Here is a 19,605-nt window from a genome sequence, read left to right on the forward strand (position 1 = left end):
AGGGTTTTCCCAGCTCTGACACCAACCTCAGAGATGGTTTACCCTTCCCAGCCACAGGTGAAGAGGGCAGTCCCTTCTAACAGAAAATGATTGTGCTCAGCTGCCAAGTGAATGAAAGGGAGGGCAGTTCCTCGTACTGGTGCCTGCATTTTCCTGGCAGCTAAGGATGAAAACAGATTGCAGAGTCAGCTTTTTTGCCTGGCCCTGGCTAAGGTAGGTTAGGGAAAGAGGAAAAAACCCTTCCTTATTCTGGGAAGGATAGAGAGTCAAATTCTTGCACAAAGATAATGTTTTGATTAAAATAATGCTGCTTGCACTCAGCCTGTGTGCTGGTTTAGGATACAGAGGGTCCACCTTGACTTTGCCTTTATTCTGTCTGGAGCTGCAATAAATGAGGCCTTTGAACCAAGCAGGAAGGGAATATACAGTCGAGATCTTAACCTATGCAGCTAGGAAACTGCTAATGTCATCTGCCCTGTTAAGGCTTGCTGTAAGAGAGTAATGCTTGAAACTTCTTCTGACTCGCTTGGGTGACACCCATGGCACTGAGTTGCAAGATGCTGTGCTGTGGCTTTGGACACAAGAGCCTTCCTCCTGAGCCTCCCTTGATTAGGATTAGGAGGCTGGTGGATCAGGGTGCAAGGCTGCAGCTGGAGGGTTCAGCCAATGCAGGCTGCCAGGGAGAGGAAAAGCCCCAGGCTCAGCTGCTCCTGCTCTCTGGCCTTCTGTGGCATCAGTGGCCATCTCCCTGCTCAGTCCCCCAGTTTCTGCACAGCAGTTGAGGTGTCTGTACCTTTGGTGGTGTAGATGTGTTTCTCCAGAGCTCTGCTTCCCTCTGGTGGACGAGTGCTCCTCCTGCTGCCTGGGAGGGTGTCTTTACTGCTGCAGGCGAGCAGGAGCTGGAACCAGCTAGCCACAGAGACATGTTGCTGATACCACTAATTCCTTACTATGGACTGGGAGGGGGTGCTGGGAGGGGAGGGCCAGAACTGCACCACTGCCATTGCGAGTTCATCCTTGAGCCTGTGGCTTTGACTTGCACAACTGAGCACAGCAGCCTCCACCTTGGGCTGTCAGCAGACACATGTGTTTGTGTTTTTTCTTTAATGCAGAATGTATGTACACTTGGCCTCTTTCCTTCTGTGCTGGCTCTCAGAGTTCACTCCTTTAAATCCTCCCTGTGTGGTCTACCAGGGATGACTACTCAGAGCATGGTTGGGAGGTATGCTATCCTACCAGTGGAAAGGAGCACCCAAGCAGGGAAGGCTGGAGCCACAACACGTAACAATAACAAAAGGCTGGAAGAAAACCCAGGCATTTCTCCCAAATCTGAGCTGCAGCCATACAGCTGTACAGACCTGAGAGGCTGTGAGGCAGGCAGGAGCACAAGGGAAGAAGGCCACTGCCCCCTGGGGTTTGGCTGCAGAGTGCTGATGGCTGGGGATGACACCAACCCAGGGCTCCCAGGCAGGTTTCAGAAACAGATTTAGGTCTCTTTTTGGGTCACTCAGCAGGCTTGGCCTACACCTGGCTGATGCAGCTCAGAAACAAAAGGACACTTCTCTAAGTGATACTGAGTAGTTTATTTTTTTCAGAGGGCAAGGGGGAGAAAAGCAGAGGGCTCCTTCTTGTCTCAACCCTGCAGCAGGGATGACCCACACACACACACACACACACATGCAGTCAGGGAGGGGCAGAGACCATAGGCTTGGGCTCCAGCCAGCAGGGCCCAGCAGGGTGCATTTGAAAGCCACAAAAACTAACAGAGCAGGGGTTACTGTGAGGATAGAAAATACAGGGAGGGAGTTCTAGGGCAGAGTGCTGAGGAAGGGATGCCCCAAGGAGAGGAACACCACCACTTCCTGGAGGTGGGCATCCAGGTTCCTTTTCCCACCAGGGAGGACCTGGACAAGACAGCCTGGCCCAGCCTGACACCTCCTCTTTGGAGATGCCAACAAACAGAAGCAGAGACAGAGGACATGTAAGACTGCAAAACCTCATGTGTAGCCCACCTCAGGGCAGCCCTTGAGGCAAACCTTCCCCAGCAGGCAATGCTGCCAGTGCCACCTGGGGTCACAAGTGCCAGGGAAGCAGCCCAGGGCCCCTTTCCTGGGGGAAGGACAGCCTGCCTAGCCCACCAGCTTGTTCCACGGGACTGTGCTGAAGAAGGAATGAGACTTCAGCTTTGTTATGCCACCTCCTCGGAGCCCAAGCGCTGTTTTGGATTGTACTGCAGGAGCTGCAGAGAAAAGTAACAGGACAGGAGGATGGGGAGATGGGGACATTGGAAAAGGTCCCAGACTGGACCCTGCCCTTCCCCAACCTCGAGTCCCATTCTCCCTCCCATCCAGCCAAGCCCCTCACCTCAGTAAGCAGCGATGTAGCAGCCAGGCTGAGGCCCTCTGGCAGGTGCAGCTGGGTATGAGGCTGAATCCCTGATGGATGGTTTTGGGAGAGTGGCTGCAGGAGGCAGAGGGTGATGGTAAGTAGAGGCACCAAGGAGAGTTGGAGCATCCTGTTGAGTCTTCATTGCCACATTGCCAGCCCTACACAGCAGCTTTTAAAAGCCAGGGCTCTTAACACCCAGAGATCAAGCACAGGCACTGGGAATCATATATAACATGGCCTGACCAAGAACTGAGGTGCCAGTAGGGCAAGGCACCCTCCCAGCCCTACACAGCCGGCAGCCCTTGAACCTCCTCCTCCCCTGTCCTCCTTGCACAGCTCCTCAGCCTCTTACCACTCCTGTCAGCAGCTCATACAAGAGAGAGCCAAAGCTCCAGCAGTCAGCTGCTTCGGTGGGCTCCATGATCCCCCCCACTTCTGTAGAAAGAGACAGAGAGGGGTTAGAGCTGGAGGCAGGGAGCACCAGCAGCCACACTGTGTTAGGAACATCTCACTGCCTGCAGAAACCCCCTCACCAATTGGTGCCACTGGGCAGAAAGATGGAGCAGTCAGGGAACACATCCCTTACCTGGAGCACTGTACAGCTCTTCCCGTGCCTGGCTGCAGTACTGGGGCTCCACCTCTGTCCACTGGCCAAAGAAGGTGAGACGGACATGACCTGCAGAGCACCAGAATCAAAACCAGGAAGGTTAGGACAAGACTGGGGACTTAGGTCACAGAAGAAAGCCAAGCCATATCCCTGCCACTGGGAACAGCCAGGGCACTGGGCCCCTGTCGTGCCCTGAACACAGAGGCACTGAGCATCCCCTGGCACCACACATGCCCCTGCTGGCCTCCCAGTGCTTGCCCAAGGTGCCCAGCAGGCAAGACTGCTTAGGTGGGCTCCAAGCTCATGGATCTGAGTGCAGGCTGTGATGAGGAAAGAAATAGCTTTTAAAAGGGAAGGGGGGGAAAGGTTAGCTTTCTCCTTGCAAATCTGTCGTTTTCTTTTCTTAAGCAAATTGCAGCTCTCCAGTTTGTCCCAGGTGTTGCCAGCTGAGCAGGGACTTGCACTGACAGTAATACCTGTGGCTCAGAGGGATGGGATGGCTCCAGAATACCCCCACCTACTATAAGCAGGTGAAAACTAACCCACTAGTTCTACTAACCTCAGACACAGTTCAGGTGGTCTCAGCTTTCCCAGGCTGCCAACCCCCATGTGGGAGCAGGGGCTATGCATTTCTGTGGCTATGGCCCTTAACTCTCCTACTCCAGAGCTATCTTTTGTAATAATTACTTGGAAAACCTAAGTGAGATCACACTTCCAATTTCAGAAATACCAAACCTTCCCAGACTCCCACCCTCCACCAAAGCAAACACAAGAAATTCCACATATTCTGGAAATGGGGCAAGCAGCAGTCTCCCAGCTGAGAGACCAATTTCCTCCTCCTTGGGGCAGCAGCATGGGACATTACCTACCAGATGTATCAAGCAGCAAATTCCTGGGGTTGAGATCCCGGCACAATACACCCTGTTGGTGAAGTCCCTCTAAGGCCAGGAGGATTTCTGCTGCCCACAGCTGCACCTGCTCTTCCTTCACAGCCCACGCTCTCTGGTTGTGCCCATGGGAAGCCAAAGCCCTGCACTGTCCTGCTGGTGGCTGTTTGAGCTGGCCACAGGTCAGGCTTGCTCCCCGTGAGGGCTCCCACATGGCTGGGTCAGACACACTGGATTTGCCACAGCTGGGCAGGACAACTCCTACAGGGAGCTGCCTCTCACCAACAGTCTGGAGGGGCTGAGCCTGGGAGGCCTCAGACCCTTTCTGAGCTGGCAGCTGCCCTGGCCCTGGCTGCCCCCTTCTCACAGTCTTTGGTACAGGGACAAGCCCCTGGGGAAGCCTGGGGCCCTGTTGGGAAGCTGTTCTCTCAGATATGCAGCCTGTGCCACTGGTTAGATCATTCCATGGGTACACAACCAGGCCCTGCTGGCTGGCAAGGTGGCCAGGACATCTGGCTGACGCTGCTTGAAAATGGTCCACAACACCAGACACAGTCTGTGCCACACTCGGATCCTGTCCTCCAGGTGCAGCCCCTCTGCCACCAGCAGGAGCCAGGAGAAGCTGGCAGTGGTTCCCTGAGCCAGACTCTGTGTTGCCAGGGGACTGCTGCTGAGGGAGTGAGGCATCCATGTTTCCCAATACTTGGTAGTTCACAGAGCCTGGGAGGCCACTGCCTTTCCAAACAGGGAGGATGGATACTTGGCTGCCACTCTGGGAGTTTCCCACACCATCCTCTGTGCCATGGTCCCTCAGGGTTTGAATGGTGCTTGCATCAGCACAGTCCTGCTGGACACAGTACTTGGAGCGGAGGTGAGACCACAGTGTCTCTCCTGGAAAGCAGAAAGGAGGGCAAGTGATGAGACAGAAAATATCCCTGGTTCCCCCACTGTTGACATGGCCCATTCAGGCCCAGGCCAAGGCCCACACAGTGGGGCTGTGACTGAACACCATTAATGTCCCCAGCACTGAAGCTCAAGTCCAGGCAGAATACAGCCCTGCACTCCAAGCACACCATGCCCATTGCCACACCTAAATCCCATTCCCTCCTCCTTTAGCAGCCCTCCCCATTCTGCACAGTCTCCTTGATTTCACCTCTGCCACTTCCCTGTCATAGACAAGCCACATACTCACAAATGCTCCTGATCCCACTGTCATCCCCACTTTCCCCTGAAAGCCTTTCCTTCCTGTGTGACAGGAATGCCAGAGAGCTCCCACAGCATGGCACAAGGCCATGGAAAAGGAATGAGCCAGAGCAGCAATCCCTGGAGCCCACAGCATATTACCAGGGCTTCCCAGCCTCACTACATTCAGTTCTGGCTTCTTTCTGTAAACTCATCCTATAGCAATGCACAAGGAGTTGAGCCTGTTCTACACACATCAGGCTCCATTTGCCATTACTGCTGTCCAGCTGCTGCTGGACATCCATTCCACCAGCAGAGAGTAAATAATCTCATCTTCCTTCTTGTCATACTTCTTCACCAAGATCTGGGACAACCTCAAGCATGCCTCTTGGATGTACCCAAACCCCAGTATGCTCACTGCCCCTTATGCCCTGGTTTTCCATCTCCTCTCTTTGGTATGATCTCAAAATCCAGTGTGACCTCTTGTAACAAAAAAAAAAAAAAAAAAAAAAAAAAAAAAAGTTTTATAAAGGTCTTGTCAAAAGATTGCTTTGTTCTACAGCATTCAGGTGAACTACCTCAGTTCATTTTCCTTCTCCATCACCTTCCTGTTACAGTCAGACAATGCCAGTAAAATGCTGGAATTCAAAATGCAAGAAATTCTCAGAATATTGGGCCTGTAAGCCAAAGCTTATTTGATGATTTGGATTTGATGCAAAAATCCATTTCTACAGTAAAATGACAAGGTTTTTCTTTTCATGATGCTGAATCACATCAACTTCATTACGTAAAGGCCTGACCATGCCCTCCCATGAGGCCCAGTGGCTCATCTCTCTAAAGACCAAGGCTGGTTTCCATATAACACACACACAGCCTCTTTCTCCTTGTAGGTCTCCATAGGCTAGGTTACATTTCTAGGTTACATCCCCAGCCAGTTCTTATCAAACCTCTGCAATTCACAGCTGAGCAGCTCTGTCCACTGAGTCTCCAAGCCCTGGTACCCACCACCCTCCCACAAAGAAGACAACTTACACTCTCACTATAAAAACAGTCCCAAAACAGGAGGGAAAACATACTTGGGATTTTAAAGGAAGGACAGTTAGGGATCAACCAGAAAGCTTCAGATGGGAGTCAAGGCTGTCCTCACTCACCTTGCACGTGCTCCAGATGGAGGAAGATGGAGTCCTCACTCACATAGTAGCACAACAGCTTGACCATGAAGGGGACCCCATGAGGGATGATGGTCTGTCGCTCACGGGTCTCAACATGGGATTTGGGGAGGCTCTGAGGAGGTACAAGTAGATGGGTGGTACAGCACAGCAGGGACTTGGACTCTGTGCAGCCTAGCATGTGGCAGGGCTGGAGGCCAGCAGAAGGGAGTGTGCCTTCTGCCAAGCCCCATGGCTGCTCCCCTGCCACCCATGATGGGGCTCCCCCACCTCTGCAAACTTGGGGCTCACAGGGAGTCAGTCAGGCCCCAGCACCCAGCTGTGGTAAGGCTCTGCAAAGCTCTGCCAAGGTAGGGCACTCCCCATCTGCCCTGTGGGAGCCAGAGGGCACAGCTGCTCCAGAGCAGTGACTCCTCTGCAACCACCCTGCTCCCTTTAGGGAGGAGCCTGCCATCCCAACCCTTTCTCCTCTTTCCCTGGAAATCATGCTTCTCCCTCTCATGCCAGATCCTCCTTGTCCAGTTATTGAAGTACTTCACTGTTAGTTCAAAGGGTACTGAAAAATACTCTAGGACTTGCACTGAGCACACCTTGCAATCTGTTTAACCTGGTTGACTCAGTTTAACACAGGCTTGAAGTGTTACAAATCAGAGAAATGGATGACCAAGTAGAACCATTTCCCTTGTGATCACAGAGGATGACTGAGACAGCCAAATTAAGATTTTTTGAACCATGAACTTCATCCAACCTCTGAGAGCTGCTATTTTTTATCCTCTCACCTGCCCTAGCCATCAGCTTGGACAAGGTGGCCCCCACCTGAGAAGGAGAAGCAGGCAGATTAAACTGAAAACACCCACCTTGAGTATAAAGGTCTCACCAGTGGCTGGATCCTGGACAATCTGCACCTGGGACAGAATACACAGGACTAGTCAGAAGTGGTGACCCAACACAGCATACAGGAATGACCCAAGGGACTCAACTCTGGAATTGAAACAAGCTCCCACCCAAATGGAAGAGTTTTAAGGCTCTTGAAAGGCAAAACACAGGTTATTGGCAAGAAGATAGCCATGCAGACAAGAAGCAGGAAATTAGTTAAACCAAGAGGTGGCTCCTATAGCAGTTTTACTTCCTTCACACTGAAGGGTTTCACAGTGCTCTTTCTGGGCTCAAACCTGGGCCTTGGCAGGACAGGAGGATCACATCAGTCCTGACAAACTGAGATGTGTGAACAGCAATGGAGAGCCATGTGCCATCTGCATGTGGATACAGTAAGCCTGGCATCTTCACTCCAAGATAATGAACTTCTAATTAGTTTATTCATCCAGATAGTTCAGCTTCTGCTGAAGTCTAGATTATCCACAGGAGTCCACCATCATGGCACCTGGGCATCAAGCACAATTCCATATGTGGGAAAGAATGAGATGCATAAACCTCCCCATAAATATCTTGGGAGATCTGGTAAGCAAAAGTAATGGGGACATTAACAGATTTCCCAGCTAACTCCTTAAGGGGTCTTGAGTCCTCTCCTATGAATTTTTCTTTATGGGAATAGTGTGGTTGTATACTCCCACACTGCTTCATGGATGTGCTGAGGGCTGGCACCCCCATTCCAGCTGCTAGGACCCTCCAGCTTATGCTCCCTTTGGTCCAACCCCAGCCTCCCCCCACCTCCAGGTCAACTCATTACCTTATCAATCACTCCCACAACCTTACAGCGCCTCAGGTTCTCCACTGCTGAGCTCAGGGTCCTGATCGGCCGGAAGCGCAGGCTGCTGTAGCCCTGCAAGGGGGGAAGAGAGGAGGATGTAGGGCCTGCAAATGCTGTTGTCCATTACAGTGGGTGAAAAAGTCCCTGAATTTTCCAGAGGAGGCAGCAATACTGCCCAGCTGTTCAACACGTGGAGACAACGCTCATATGGCCGTGATTCATTTGTAACATCAGCTGGACCACTTTTCTGGCCAACCCCTGGATTTCTAAATTTTTTTAGGGAAAGTTTGCACTTGCAACAGAAGTAAAAATCACACCAAAATTTGAAGCTAGCCCTAGGCTGTTTCAATATTAAGGGGAACTGTGTGGAAGGTTGTTGTCTTTCTCCCCACATTCTTCCCATTAGGCTCTGACATTGCCCTGCCTCATTCCCTTCTCCCTTCTTTAACCATCTCCTTCTCACAATGCAGAAAGCAACCACTGTCTTCTGTTTCCATACAGATGGAAACGATGACACATGGGAAGAGGACATTTTTAACATTTGACAGGGTGGTTCCCTGCAGTGGCTTCAGTCTCCACAAAAATGTCCACACCCACTCTGGTGGCAGCAAGCTAAGCACACACACTTTGGAGGGTGGGGCTCTGGAAACACCCTAGGCAGCCTGAGCCCCCCTCGGCTCCTCGATCCAGGCAAGGCAAAGAGCTGCCAGCTCCCTTGCAGCCACTGCCAGGCCAGGACACTCGGCAGCTTAATGTGCCTGCCGTTTTCCCTACACCATCTTACTGGGCATCTGGCAGAGGCAGACAAGGAGAGCCACCGGGGCTGCTTTACCTGCGCGTCCACAGCCCCAGCCCCGTTCCCAGTGCCACAGAGCCGCTGCCAGGGCACCGTGCGGCCCCACGCCAGCCCCTCACCGTGGCAGTGGTGTTGGCACCGCCCGCCGCCCGCTGCAGGTGGCAATTGAAGATCTCCTCGGCACGCCGCAGGTACTGGGTGATCTTCCGCTTCACGGCCTCCCGGCGCTCCTTGTTGGGGTCAACTGCGGTCGGTGCGAAGGCTGCGTGTGAGGAGCATGGCTCCGCCAGAGCCCCAGCCCCATCCCTCTCCCGCTAGGGATGCACTCCCCAGTGCCCTCCTCACACTCCCTAGAGGGGCTTTCCTGGTCACTCTCCCTTCAGGGGTACCTTGGTCCCTCACGGATTCCCGGTATGACCGCCCTGGTCCCCTGGCGGGTGTCCCCGGAGGGATGCCCCGGTGGCCGCCCCCGGGAAGCCGCACACACCCTGCACGCCGCGGAGCAGCACGTCCACGCCGTTCTGGTAGTGGTTGAAGGCCTCCTCGTAGTCCTCGCTGACGTCCCGCTCCAGCGCCAGCCGCAGCTGCCGCGCCGCCTCCACCAGGTAATCCCGGCGCCCGCCGCCCTCGGGCCCCGCCGGGCCCACACGGCCCCGCCGCTGGCCCAGGTAGGCGCGGGCCTGGGCCAGCGCCCGGGGACAGGGCTCGGCCTCGGCGCGGCTCATGGCCCCGGGACAGCGGGCTCACCGGGAGCGGCGCACGGCCCGGCCCCGCCGTGCCGCACCGGGGCAGCGCGGCCGCCAGCATCCCCCGGCGCCGCCGGGCGGAGCGGCAGGGGCGCGGCAGGAGCGGCCGGCGCTGATTGGCCGCGGATGAGATCATCATCATCATCATCATCATCATCATCATCATCATCATCGCCCCCCGCGGGATCCGTGCCCGGGTCCCCCCGCCGGTTCCCGCCCCCGCCCGAGGCAGGCGCTCCCGCTCCGTTAACGCACGCCGAGCGCTGTCGCTCCGCTTACTCTATTGTCATCCTTATTCACCATTAATTGCCCTTAATTAACCAAGCTGCCGTTCATTAAATGATGGCTTTGCAGCCGCGTTTCCTTCCTCCCATAACGCGTAATTAGCTGTGTTTTGATTAGCCTTTGCTGTCTGCCCGAAGGCGCACCCATTCCAGCAGCTCCCCACTGCCACAGTTAAGGTGGTGGGTGCTTTCCTTCATCATGGCCAGCCCAGGGTACCCCTGGTTCTTCCCGATTTTCTCTTTCAAGTAGGTGCTGTTGGCTCTGACACTGGGGTCTCAGCCAGCTCTTCTACCAGTTCTTGCAGACTCATTGGGTTTTACAGACTTATTCCAAATGTACAGCACAGGGAACATCAGCACAGATGCATTAACGTGCAGCAAAGTGACAGCATAATCGAGATCCCAGCTGGTGGTTAACAAATGTTTTGTATGAGGAAAATGTCAGTCTTTGATTTATCTTAGAAACATGTATTCCTGCCCTTTTGACCTGGCTTTTTCTTGGAAGGCCAGGAGACCTTGCAGGACCAGCTGGATCAGTGCAGTCATTAGCAAAGGAGATGTGCTGAACCAGGAGTGCTCAAGTGGTTACTACCAACTGTTTTTGCTGTGTCTGTGGGATGGTTGGTCCCATAAATGGTCCAGGATAAATAACTGCCTTACCACAGGCAAGGGAGACAATAACTCCCTTACCTGCAAAGGGAGGAGGGCTGGAATGAAATCTAAGGGATACTCTTAAAAAAACTGTGCTAAGTCTGTTTGGGAAGAGGGAAGCCCCTGCATCTTTGTCCAGCCCTTGCTAACCCATGCATGTATCCTATTGCAACAAGAAATGATCCTAAGATGAGGGCTTTCATTTTGTCAGGAGCTGTCCCTGTGCTGAGCCATCACAGCCACACCAGCCTGGTCAGTCACTGTGTTCAGCCCCTCTGGACCTGGTACTTGCTGTGGGACTGGCAGAAGAGGCACCCATTTGTGACCTGTGGTTACTTCATAACACAGTGAAGTTTTAATATCAGGGCATCATCAGCTATGATGCTAAATCTCTGGGCCAATCCCCACATCACCTTTACCAAAAAATGTAAAATTTTGTTCCTGGTGCATAAGGCTGCTTTATGTTTTGTCTTCCTATAACTATCCTCCTAAACCAACTTACTGCAGCTCTGGCTCCTAAAGCCTTATTAAACAAACCTTTGCCCTGAAAGGCTGGAAGACACAGGGAGCCCAGGGACGCTGATAACCCAGTGGTGTGTTGTTCCTGTGGGACAGCTGCCTGTCTGAAAGGGGTACACAGGCAGGGAAAGGATGAGGGATTTGGGAGCACTGGGGCTAGAACATGTTTTCTGCCTGTGCATGGTGGATGCTGATAGCTTTGGGGCTATTGTCTCCCCCTACAGCCCTGCATGGGGGATGTGGGGCTCTGTAGATGTAGCTGACCTTGTCAGAGTGCTCACACATCTATTGTGCCCAAGGAGGGTTGCCAGGAGCTAATGGTATTAAAAAAGCTATGGCCAGGACCACACAGAGGAGGGACAAGCAGACCATGATTGGTCCCCTGGAGAGGAAACACAGGCACTGGGCACAAGTCCTGAAGCCAGGAATCCCTCTCTCCCCCTCAGAGCAGCAGTCTCCCACCCTGATCCTCATATCTCTATGGGTGTGATGTCCTGCTGCAAGTGCCTGCCACCCTGGGGTGAGGAGGGTGTTAGGAGTCTCCCCTCTGGCAGGAAAGGAGCTAGCATTTCCCCGGGAGTGTGACACCTGCAGCAGTCACTGGAACTTCATAAGCTAGGGCTCACTGGGGTCCTGCTACCTCCAAGGAGCTGGAGGGAGCCTGACAGCTGGAGATGCAGCCCCCAAACCTCTTGTGATGTTTCCCCCTGCTCATCACAGCTGCAGTAGGGCAACAACACCCCTCCCAGCATCCAGATTCTTGCTTGTCCAGCACCCCAAGCCACAGGAGAAGCAGGGGACAAGGCCACACTCAGCCCCCAGGCAGCTCAGGTGATGGAGGAGAGAAGCAACACAGGGGTCTGTGCAAGGCAGGTGCCTGGCCCCACCAGAGCTGCCTGGAATATCTCAGTGCCAGGCAGTGGCCAAAGAGGTTATGTCAGACACCAGGAACTGTTGAAAAAAATCACTGTGTGTTAGTGTGTTTGAATTTGTTTTAATCCTATTAACAGTCTTGATTAACTTATTTTTATTAATTAACATACTTAGATTTATGTAACTTCCTTTTTTAAATGTTTAATACTAATAGGGTACTAAAAACAATACAGAAACCATCACATACATTCTCAAGTGCTGCACATGGTTCTCCTTGGCCTCAGAGCAAAACAGCCAGGCAGAAATGACACACAGTGATAGGGAAAGCCTGTGTGGACCAGGCCACCACATGGTCCACACAGACTGAGTGATATGGGAAGGGGAGCAGCGAGTTCCCCTCATCCATGAGGTAGTGAAGGAGGAACTTTATGGGCTACTTTTGAGGCAAAGCCCATTTAGGCTGTGCTCCAGGATGCCATGGATGCTTGGAAACAGGATCCCAAAGGGATCCAGCAGGCTTCTGCAGCATATGCCCAGCTGCACAGCTACAGCTCACACAGTCCATTCCCTGCTACACGGTGGCAGTATGGAGGTTCACATCACCTCAACACCCACCTCCAGCTTTCCCTGACAGGGATCTGCCCTGTCCCCATGTCCTTGTGCCAGCCTCAGACAACACCAGCATTATGGCTTAGAGTCATAATGTAACCTCCATTACAGGCAGCCCTGTCAGATGTGGGAAGGAGCCACCTTGGACCCCAATTCTTGCTATGTTAGGCTCCAGCCTTGTTCCTCAGACAGGATAAACCACAGGTCCCATCATTTAAGGGTAACCTCAAAGCCTTTGCAGATCTTTTCCTCCAGTCTTTTGTTTGAAACTTTCAAGAATGACTCTTGATTTTGTTTTAACCCAGTGCCAGGGGTGCCCCACAAATATGCAGGAGCCCAGCTCACCCCTAGGGTTTCCAGCTGTATGCACTGCTCCAGGATATGGCTTGCACAGATCAGCATGGGATGCATTTGGCAGACAGCCGCAGACCCCCTGCAGTAGGGGTGGGAATGGGGACAGGAAGAGCCTCAGGAGAACTGCTTAAAGCATGGAAAACCAGGGGCTGTGGCCTCCCCCTGGACCTGGGCAGAGAGCTGGCTGACTGAGGAAAGCAGCAAACAGTCCCCACAGCCACCTTGATGAGGGCCACCAGCTCCTCATTCCCAGTAAGGAAAGGGGGCCCCAGGCCAGCCTGTCCCCATGTCAGGTAAATGACCCTTGGTGGGGTATTTCCTGAGTGGGCAGCCTGCCTCCCAGTGCCCTAAACTTTGCATCAGCCCTGCCAGGGAGGACAGGACACTGAGCCAGACATTTGGACTGGGATAAGACCAGGATGGCATGGTGAACAGGGAGAGGGACCAGTCCCACACTGTGGTGTGGAGGGGAAGGGCAGCTCACCCAAGGATCTCCCAGCACCCAGCTGAACTCCAGCACACGGATAGCCCCCAGCCCAGGGAGCAACCTGCTCATCTCCAGCATCACACCAAGGGCAGTCCTGGGTGCTGCAGGATTGGTGATGGGGACAAGCCCTGGGTCACTGCCCTCCTCCAGCCTGAGTGGGTGCCCATGGGGAAGCTCCCTGCCTGCAGGAAAGCAGGCAGGAGCTGCCAGCTCCCATGTCTGACCAGCTTTTATTGAGCAGGGCAAAGCTGGGATGTGGCTGTAAATACATGAGGACCCAGTTCCCTTCTGTTCCCAACCAAAACAGCTTCCCAGGCAAGATCCCTGGCATCTGCTTCGGTTGCCCCGTGCCAAAGCTGGGACGGATGCAGCCCTACAGCCTTGCCTGCCCCAGATTTCCTTCCTCCACAGCTGCAGAGCATTGGCAGGACAGAGAAGTTTCGCAGGTGCAGCTCTGTGAGCCATCTCCACTCACTCCCACATCATGTTGTCCTCCCCAGCCAGTTCCAGCAGCACATCCACCAGCTTGGCTCCTCATTGCCCTAGAATGTCCTCAAACACCAACACACTGCTTGAGCTCCTCATCTTCAGCCCCAGGCTTGGTCATGAGTCCTTTTCTCTTGTTGCCAATGGGGCAGATGGGGCAAGGGAGTCCTTAGTTCCAGGCTGTGTTCCCAGCAGGGGCAACCAAGAGTACAGTCAGCTCTTCTGTGCTGGAGTCCTGCTCCCCATGCAGTTTGGAGAGTGTGACCCCCACAATTCCCCCATGCTGGGGGCAAAGGCAGCTGGCTCAAACCCAGGTGGCAGGAGTGAGGCTGGAGGCAGGGCAGAGGCTACCTGCGTGGTGTGCCACATCTGCAAAGAGAGCATGGCACGGGGTGAGCACTGCCAGCATGGCAGGCTCACCTGCTCTGCCCTGGATCCCTCTCTTTGTGCCTGGCCCCTCTGACATGGAACTGCAGGGGTAGGGACTGCAGGCAGCCTCTTTGTGGGGAGGAGTGAGGGTAATGGGGCCGGTGCTGGCTGAGCCCCCAACAGCAGGCTTAGGACAAAAGGGGGAAATGCTAGAGGAAAGTGCTAGCCACAGGTGTCATACCTCAAAAGTGCCCATAATGAGTCCAGCCTCTGCTTTTACAGCAAGAAGTTTGAGAAAATGAGATAAAGGATGGAAAGAGTAGAGTAACCCAAACAACAGCCAGTCAAGGACAGCAGTAAGGACACAGCTGGCAGCAAGATGAGGCTGAAACTGGAAATTCATGGATCCATGAAACCCAGCATGGTTTGTGATGGCAATAGAGCTAAGCACAGTCAAGTTACCCAGCCCATCCATCCCCATTCTGCTCAGCTTTGAGCTGCTGAGCCTGGAGACTACCAAGCACTTATCCAGTCTTTGGTAAAAGGCCTGTTTCCCCACAGCCACTGTCCCCTCCCGCTTTCTTCTGTGTCTGTTCTGCACAAACCTTTCACTGTTTACAGGGTCAGTAAAGATCTAAATGCTTAATGAAGACACTCATCCCAAGAAAATTGACCCAGAAGACACCACTCATACCTGCCCCTGCTCACTTACACTTCACAGTCTTTCCGTCCCTTCTTGTCTTGTCTTCTCTTACCTCGGCCCTTGGACCTCCTCCTTCAAAAGGAAAGTACCATGAGAGGGCTGATGTGTGGGAGATGAGACCCACAATTCCAGCCAGTACCAATGCTCCTGATGTCACTTACCTTCCCAACCTCATCAGGTCCTGCCGGGGCCTGCAGAGTGGGAAAAATGACAGAGAAGTGGTTATTGGGCAGTGCTGCATGCTGAGCTGCAGGAGCTGGTCCATTGGCATGCCCCAGTGCACAGCCCAATCTACCTGCTATCGTTCATGTTTGAATGAACATGAGCAGCTCTTCTCTTGCCCTTACCAACTCCTCAGTCAGCAGCTGATTGCAGCAGGCAGAGAGAAGGCAGAGGCAGCAGAGGGACTGGTCATCCCTGGGGATGTGATGTTTTGCCAGTGAGGCTGGGGAGGGCAAGTTCAGCCCTAGCTGCTCTCACTGACAGCTTTCATATTTTGTAATTAAACAAGGTGCAACATCCTGAATAATAAACGGGGAGATTTGCTGCAAAATTTTGGTAGTGGGTTCTCAGCCATGACATACTCTCTCTCCATGGGGGTCACAGCCAGAACATCTGCCACACCTACATTAACTACAAAAGGGAGTGGTGTACAGGTGTGGAAAGCGGATTAGGAAGAAGCCAAAAACTGCTGCAGAAGGCAGCCTGCACAAGTGCTCATAGGAGATCCCCTGGGAGTTACCCTAGCTAGGAAAACCACAAAAGGCTAAGGAAATTCCCTCCATGGGAAATAGCTGGAAGCAAAGAAGGAGGCAAGTAACACATCTGCTTCTTCCCACTCCCCCTTCTGCATCTACTGACAGACATTCCAGACAGAGACCATGTGCAGCTGGGTCTGCTCCAGTGCAGCTGCTCACAAAACTGCAGGGGAATACCAGTCTGGGAGTCCTCAGGATCTTCTTCCAGGCAAGGATCATAACTAATGGCTGCCCAGCAGGACACTCACCCCCCCAGTTTTCGCAATACTAAATCACCCTCGGATCATGATAAAGATCACCAGGACCCCCCATGAGGCATTGCTGGAGTCTCTATGGCAAGAACCAGCTGCAGGTGGAGCTGCTCCCACAGCACTGCAGTCCTCAGGCAGAGGCCCTGTCCTGCCCAGGCTTTCACCACTTTTGGGACCAAGCATGCCAGGAGTCTCTGGCAAGTTGGTGTTGCACATCCATTCCAGGCCAGCACTGTGTATCCAGGCCAGGTTGGCACTGTGTGTTTTAAGCTTTCATTTGTTGGCTTGGATGTAAACCTCTGCTGTATCCCCAGGTCTGTATGAGGCAACCTCACCTAAATGGTGGCCCAAGACTCAGCTGTTGAGCTTTCTCTTTGGGCCTTGGTCACACTCAGGCTGAGTCACCACCCTGGATGTGCTGTCACACACCGAACACCTACCTCAAAGCCACTAGCCTTGCTCCATCACCCACAGGCAGATCCTCTGGCTAAAGGAGCATATACCAGGCATGCCAAGGCAGCTGCAGGGATGGGGAGAACAGCCCTGCAGATGGTGCATGATGCCTGACCTGTCTTCACAGTGGCATGCAGCTCCTCCTCTGCAGGGAGCAGGTGCAGAGAAGTGGTGCAGCCTGCAGCTGACCAAGGGCCACAGACAGGCACCAGCAAACCCTAGTGCAAAGACAGCAAAAAGGGGTCCCAGCACAGCCAGGGCATCCCTGTTGCACACACAGGCTGAGCTGGCAGGGTTGCTCTTGCTGGAACCAGGAGTCTCTACCTGCACTCGCACTGCTTGTGCTCGGTGAACGCCATCTCCACATAGGGTGCCTCCCCGTTTGGCTTTATCTTCAGGAGCTGAAAGAAGAGCAAAGGTTACTTCTCAGGCAGTGGCAGGAGGGGGCTGGAAGGGCTCCTGCACCACTGCCTTGCCACCCCAGGCTCTTGGGAAGATGCATGTCTAACCTGTTCCTCGGGACCTCCAACAACAGAGGCTCCACCTCCACACGTAGGCAGTACTGGCCCGGCCCAGCTGCCCTGGCAACTTGGGAGGCTCTGCTAGAGCCACCCTATGTCTCCAGGGCTTTAATTTAAGTCCCATGGTCTTGGGATTTCCCAGCCTTAGAAAGGATTTTTCAGTCTCTGCTTTTCTGGAGTTTTCACATATCTGACCCTTTTGCACATCTCCCTTCTCTGACAGAAAAAAACCTTCCAGTCATATTTTTCAGACCAATCCCATAGCTTCTTCCTCCTCCTGGACCCCCTTCCCACAGCACTGAGTTGGAACTGACTGGAGTCAGTGCCACATTGCCTCCTCAGGTCATGGGTACAGTATTTGCCCTGTCACATGCCACAGCCCAGCCTGAAGCTCAGGTTGGACATCCAAGGGTCTTACAGGGTATGTTCATCCCTTGTGTGATCCACACTAGCCCCTGCAGAAGTGTGGCATTTCCACCCTGTACACAGCAGCAGGATCCCTCCCGTAGAGGGAGACCTGTGCTTGGAAAGCAGACTCTTGTCCACGCCAGGCTTTTGATCCACCTCAGCCAAGAGCTTTTGGAAACTGCCATCCTGCCTTCCACTAAACTTTCAACCACAAAGAAACCACAATCACTGGTGATTTATTGCAGGCATTCCCTAGTCCACCATCCATGGCAAAGCAGAGCTTTTCCTTGTCCCTGAAGCATCAGCAGGTTCATCTCTGGCAGCTCAGTGCAAGGGCTGCAGTGTGAGGACAATTGCTGCCTGGTACAGGGGGAAGAGTCGAACAGCCCAGGACCTCCCACACCACAGCTCACAGCTCACAGCGTGGTGATTGAAAATGCAGTTGGCTCAGCCCCTCATGCTCACCATGCCCCAGTGTGGGAGCATTCATGTCAGCACCACCCCAAGCATCACCTGATACAGGAAAGCCTCACTCCTCCCTTCCATTCAAGGGCAGTACCTACATTGTCCTAGCAGGCAAACTGGAACACCCCCCAGCCCCACCACAGGACCGGAAAGATCTGGGAAAATGACAGCAATGAGCAAGACAGACCACACAGAGAGAAGTCAGGGAAGGAGGGAGTGAGGTCAGTACCACCAGGGATGACACCTGACCTCAGGGGAAAGCCCAAAGAGGAGGCAGAGGGACCCTACTGGCTTGGCATGCATTTGAGCACTTTTAAGTCTTCTCCCTTGCTAGTCACACTGCTACAGTGTCTAGAGGATGCAAAGCTGCAAGTTCACCTTCCCGCACTTGGTGAGGAGCCCTCCAGCTCCCCGGCACAGCCCTGGCCCCGCAGCAGCAGCACGAACCTGCATGGTGACCGTGCTCGTCTCCACGGGGACGCAGCGGAGACCCTCGTCCCCACAGCAGCCTCCACAGCGCTGCAGGGACACGCAGGAGGGTCTGAATATGTACTCCACCTCGTTGGGGAATTCGGTAATGACGTCCACCAGCTGCTCCAGAGGCCGGCAGAAACTACGATTCCAGATCTCCCGAAAGGTCAGGACTGCGAGAGACGGGGACAGGGACTGTAAGGAGCCGCCCAGAGAGGCAGAGCCCAGCCGGGCCGCTGCCGGGGCAGGTGCAGCAGCCGCAGGGGGTCCTGAGGACTTCACGGAGCACAGGGAAGCAAAGGACCACCTTGTGCTCCCACTGAGTCCGTCACCGTACTGTGCGCATCACTGTGCTGACACCGCCACCCCAGCAGGCTCTTTCTCCCTCCATCGCCAGCTCTGTCTCCTGCCCAGGCACTCTGCCCACCCCCGGCTCCGCCGCGCAGGGGCTCCCCCGCTCCTCGCACCTCGCTCGGCCGGGTAGCCGCCCCCGGGGGCTTTCCCGCAGGGAGAGCTGAAGCGGGGTGCTCCCACCCGGGACCCGCCCGCCGCCACCGGAGGGGCGGCAGCCCAGGGCTTGGGCTGTGCTCCGCTTCGGCCCGCGGGGTGCCCGAGGCGGGCTGGGGGAATCGGGTTGCTCCGAGCCTCGGCATAACTCCGCGCTGCCTCCCCGGTTGTCACCACGGGACTCCCGAGGTAACACAGCCCCGGTGGTCCCCATCTCTCCCTGGGTTGCTGCCCCCTCCCAGCCGGGGCACGGGCGGCCGCCCACTGCCGACTCACCGGGCGACTCAGTGCTGGTGGTCCCCCGCTCCTCCGTGGCCTGCAGGGAGGGAAAGGAGAGCTCTGGGGGGGCGGCACGGGGCGACCCGCCGCCGCCCCCCGCCCAGCGCCGGGAGGAGCTGTCCCGGCAGTCGCGGCCACCCCGGGCAGCCGCCCCTGGGCTCGGGCTGCCCCTGCTCCGACCGCCCTCCCGCCCCTCGGCTCTCACCGGGGCGGGCGGTGCCCCCAGCGTCCCGGCCACCAGCAGCCGCAGGAAGGCGCCGAGCAGCCGCATCGCCGCTCCCGCCGCCCCGGCACAGACTCGGCGCCGCCGCTACCGCCCTGCCGCCCCCGGCATGCTGCCCCGACCCCGGGCCACCGGCCCCGCCGCGCCACCTCCGCCGCCGCCGGGCCATGGGAGCGCTCCCCGCTCCGCCGCCGTATTTCACCGCTGCCGCCCGCCGCTGCCCCGCCCCGGCCCCGCCGCGGGGCGGGAGCAGGTGCCCGGCCCCGGCGGCCGCGGGACGGCCGCTGCTCCCGGGCGCGGCGGAGCCCCCTCCTCCAGGGCCCCCACACCGCCCCCGCCCATTACTCCATCGGGGTCCCGGCGCGTCTATTCACCGTCCTCTGCCCGGTGAATCCCCGGCCAGCGGGAACCACCAGGGCTGTGTTGCGCTTCTCGGCTTGCTGTTTTTGCT

The 19,605-nt window shown here is 55.1% G+C and overlaps 1 protein-coding gene across 1 annotated transcript; it reads right to left on the bottom strand.

Annotated features, from left to right (window-relative positions):
• Positions 1-467: 467 nt before the first annotated feature.
• RPS6KL1 (ribosomal protein S6 kinase like 1) lies at positions 468-19,605 on the bottom strand. Its single transcript, XM_079308714.1, is given in 16 exon segments — positions 468-2,197; positions 2,200-2,239; positions 2,365-2,460; positions 2,741-2,823; positions 2,975-3,064; positions 3,865-4,773; positions 6,216-6,348; positions 7,091-7,138; positions 7,921-8,013; positions 8,857-8,981; positions 14,871-14,890; positions 14,980-15,009; positions 16,605-16,681; positions 18,122-18,318; positions 18,929-18,968; positions 19,137-19,605. Coding segments are annotated over 16 exon segments (2,115 nt in total). The 5' UTR covers positions 19,203-19,605; the 3' UTR covers positions 468-2,129.

This window comes from Erithacus rubecula, assembly GCF_903797595.1.
Source record: "Erithacus rubecula genome assembly, chromosome: 6".
Lineage (NCBI taxonomy): Eukaryota > Metazoa > Chordata > Aves > Passeriformes > Muscicapidae > Erithacus > Erithacus rubecula.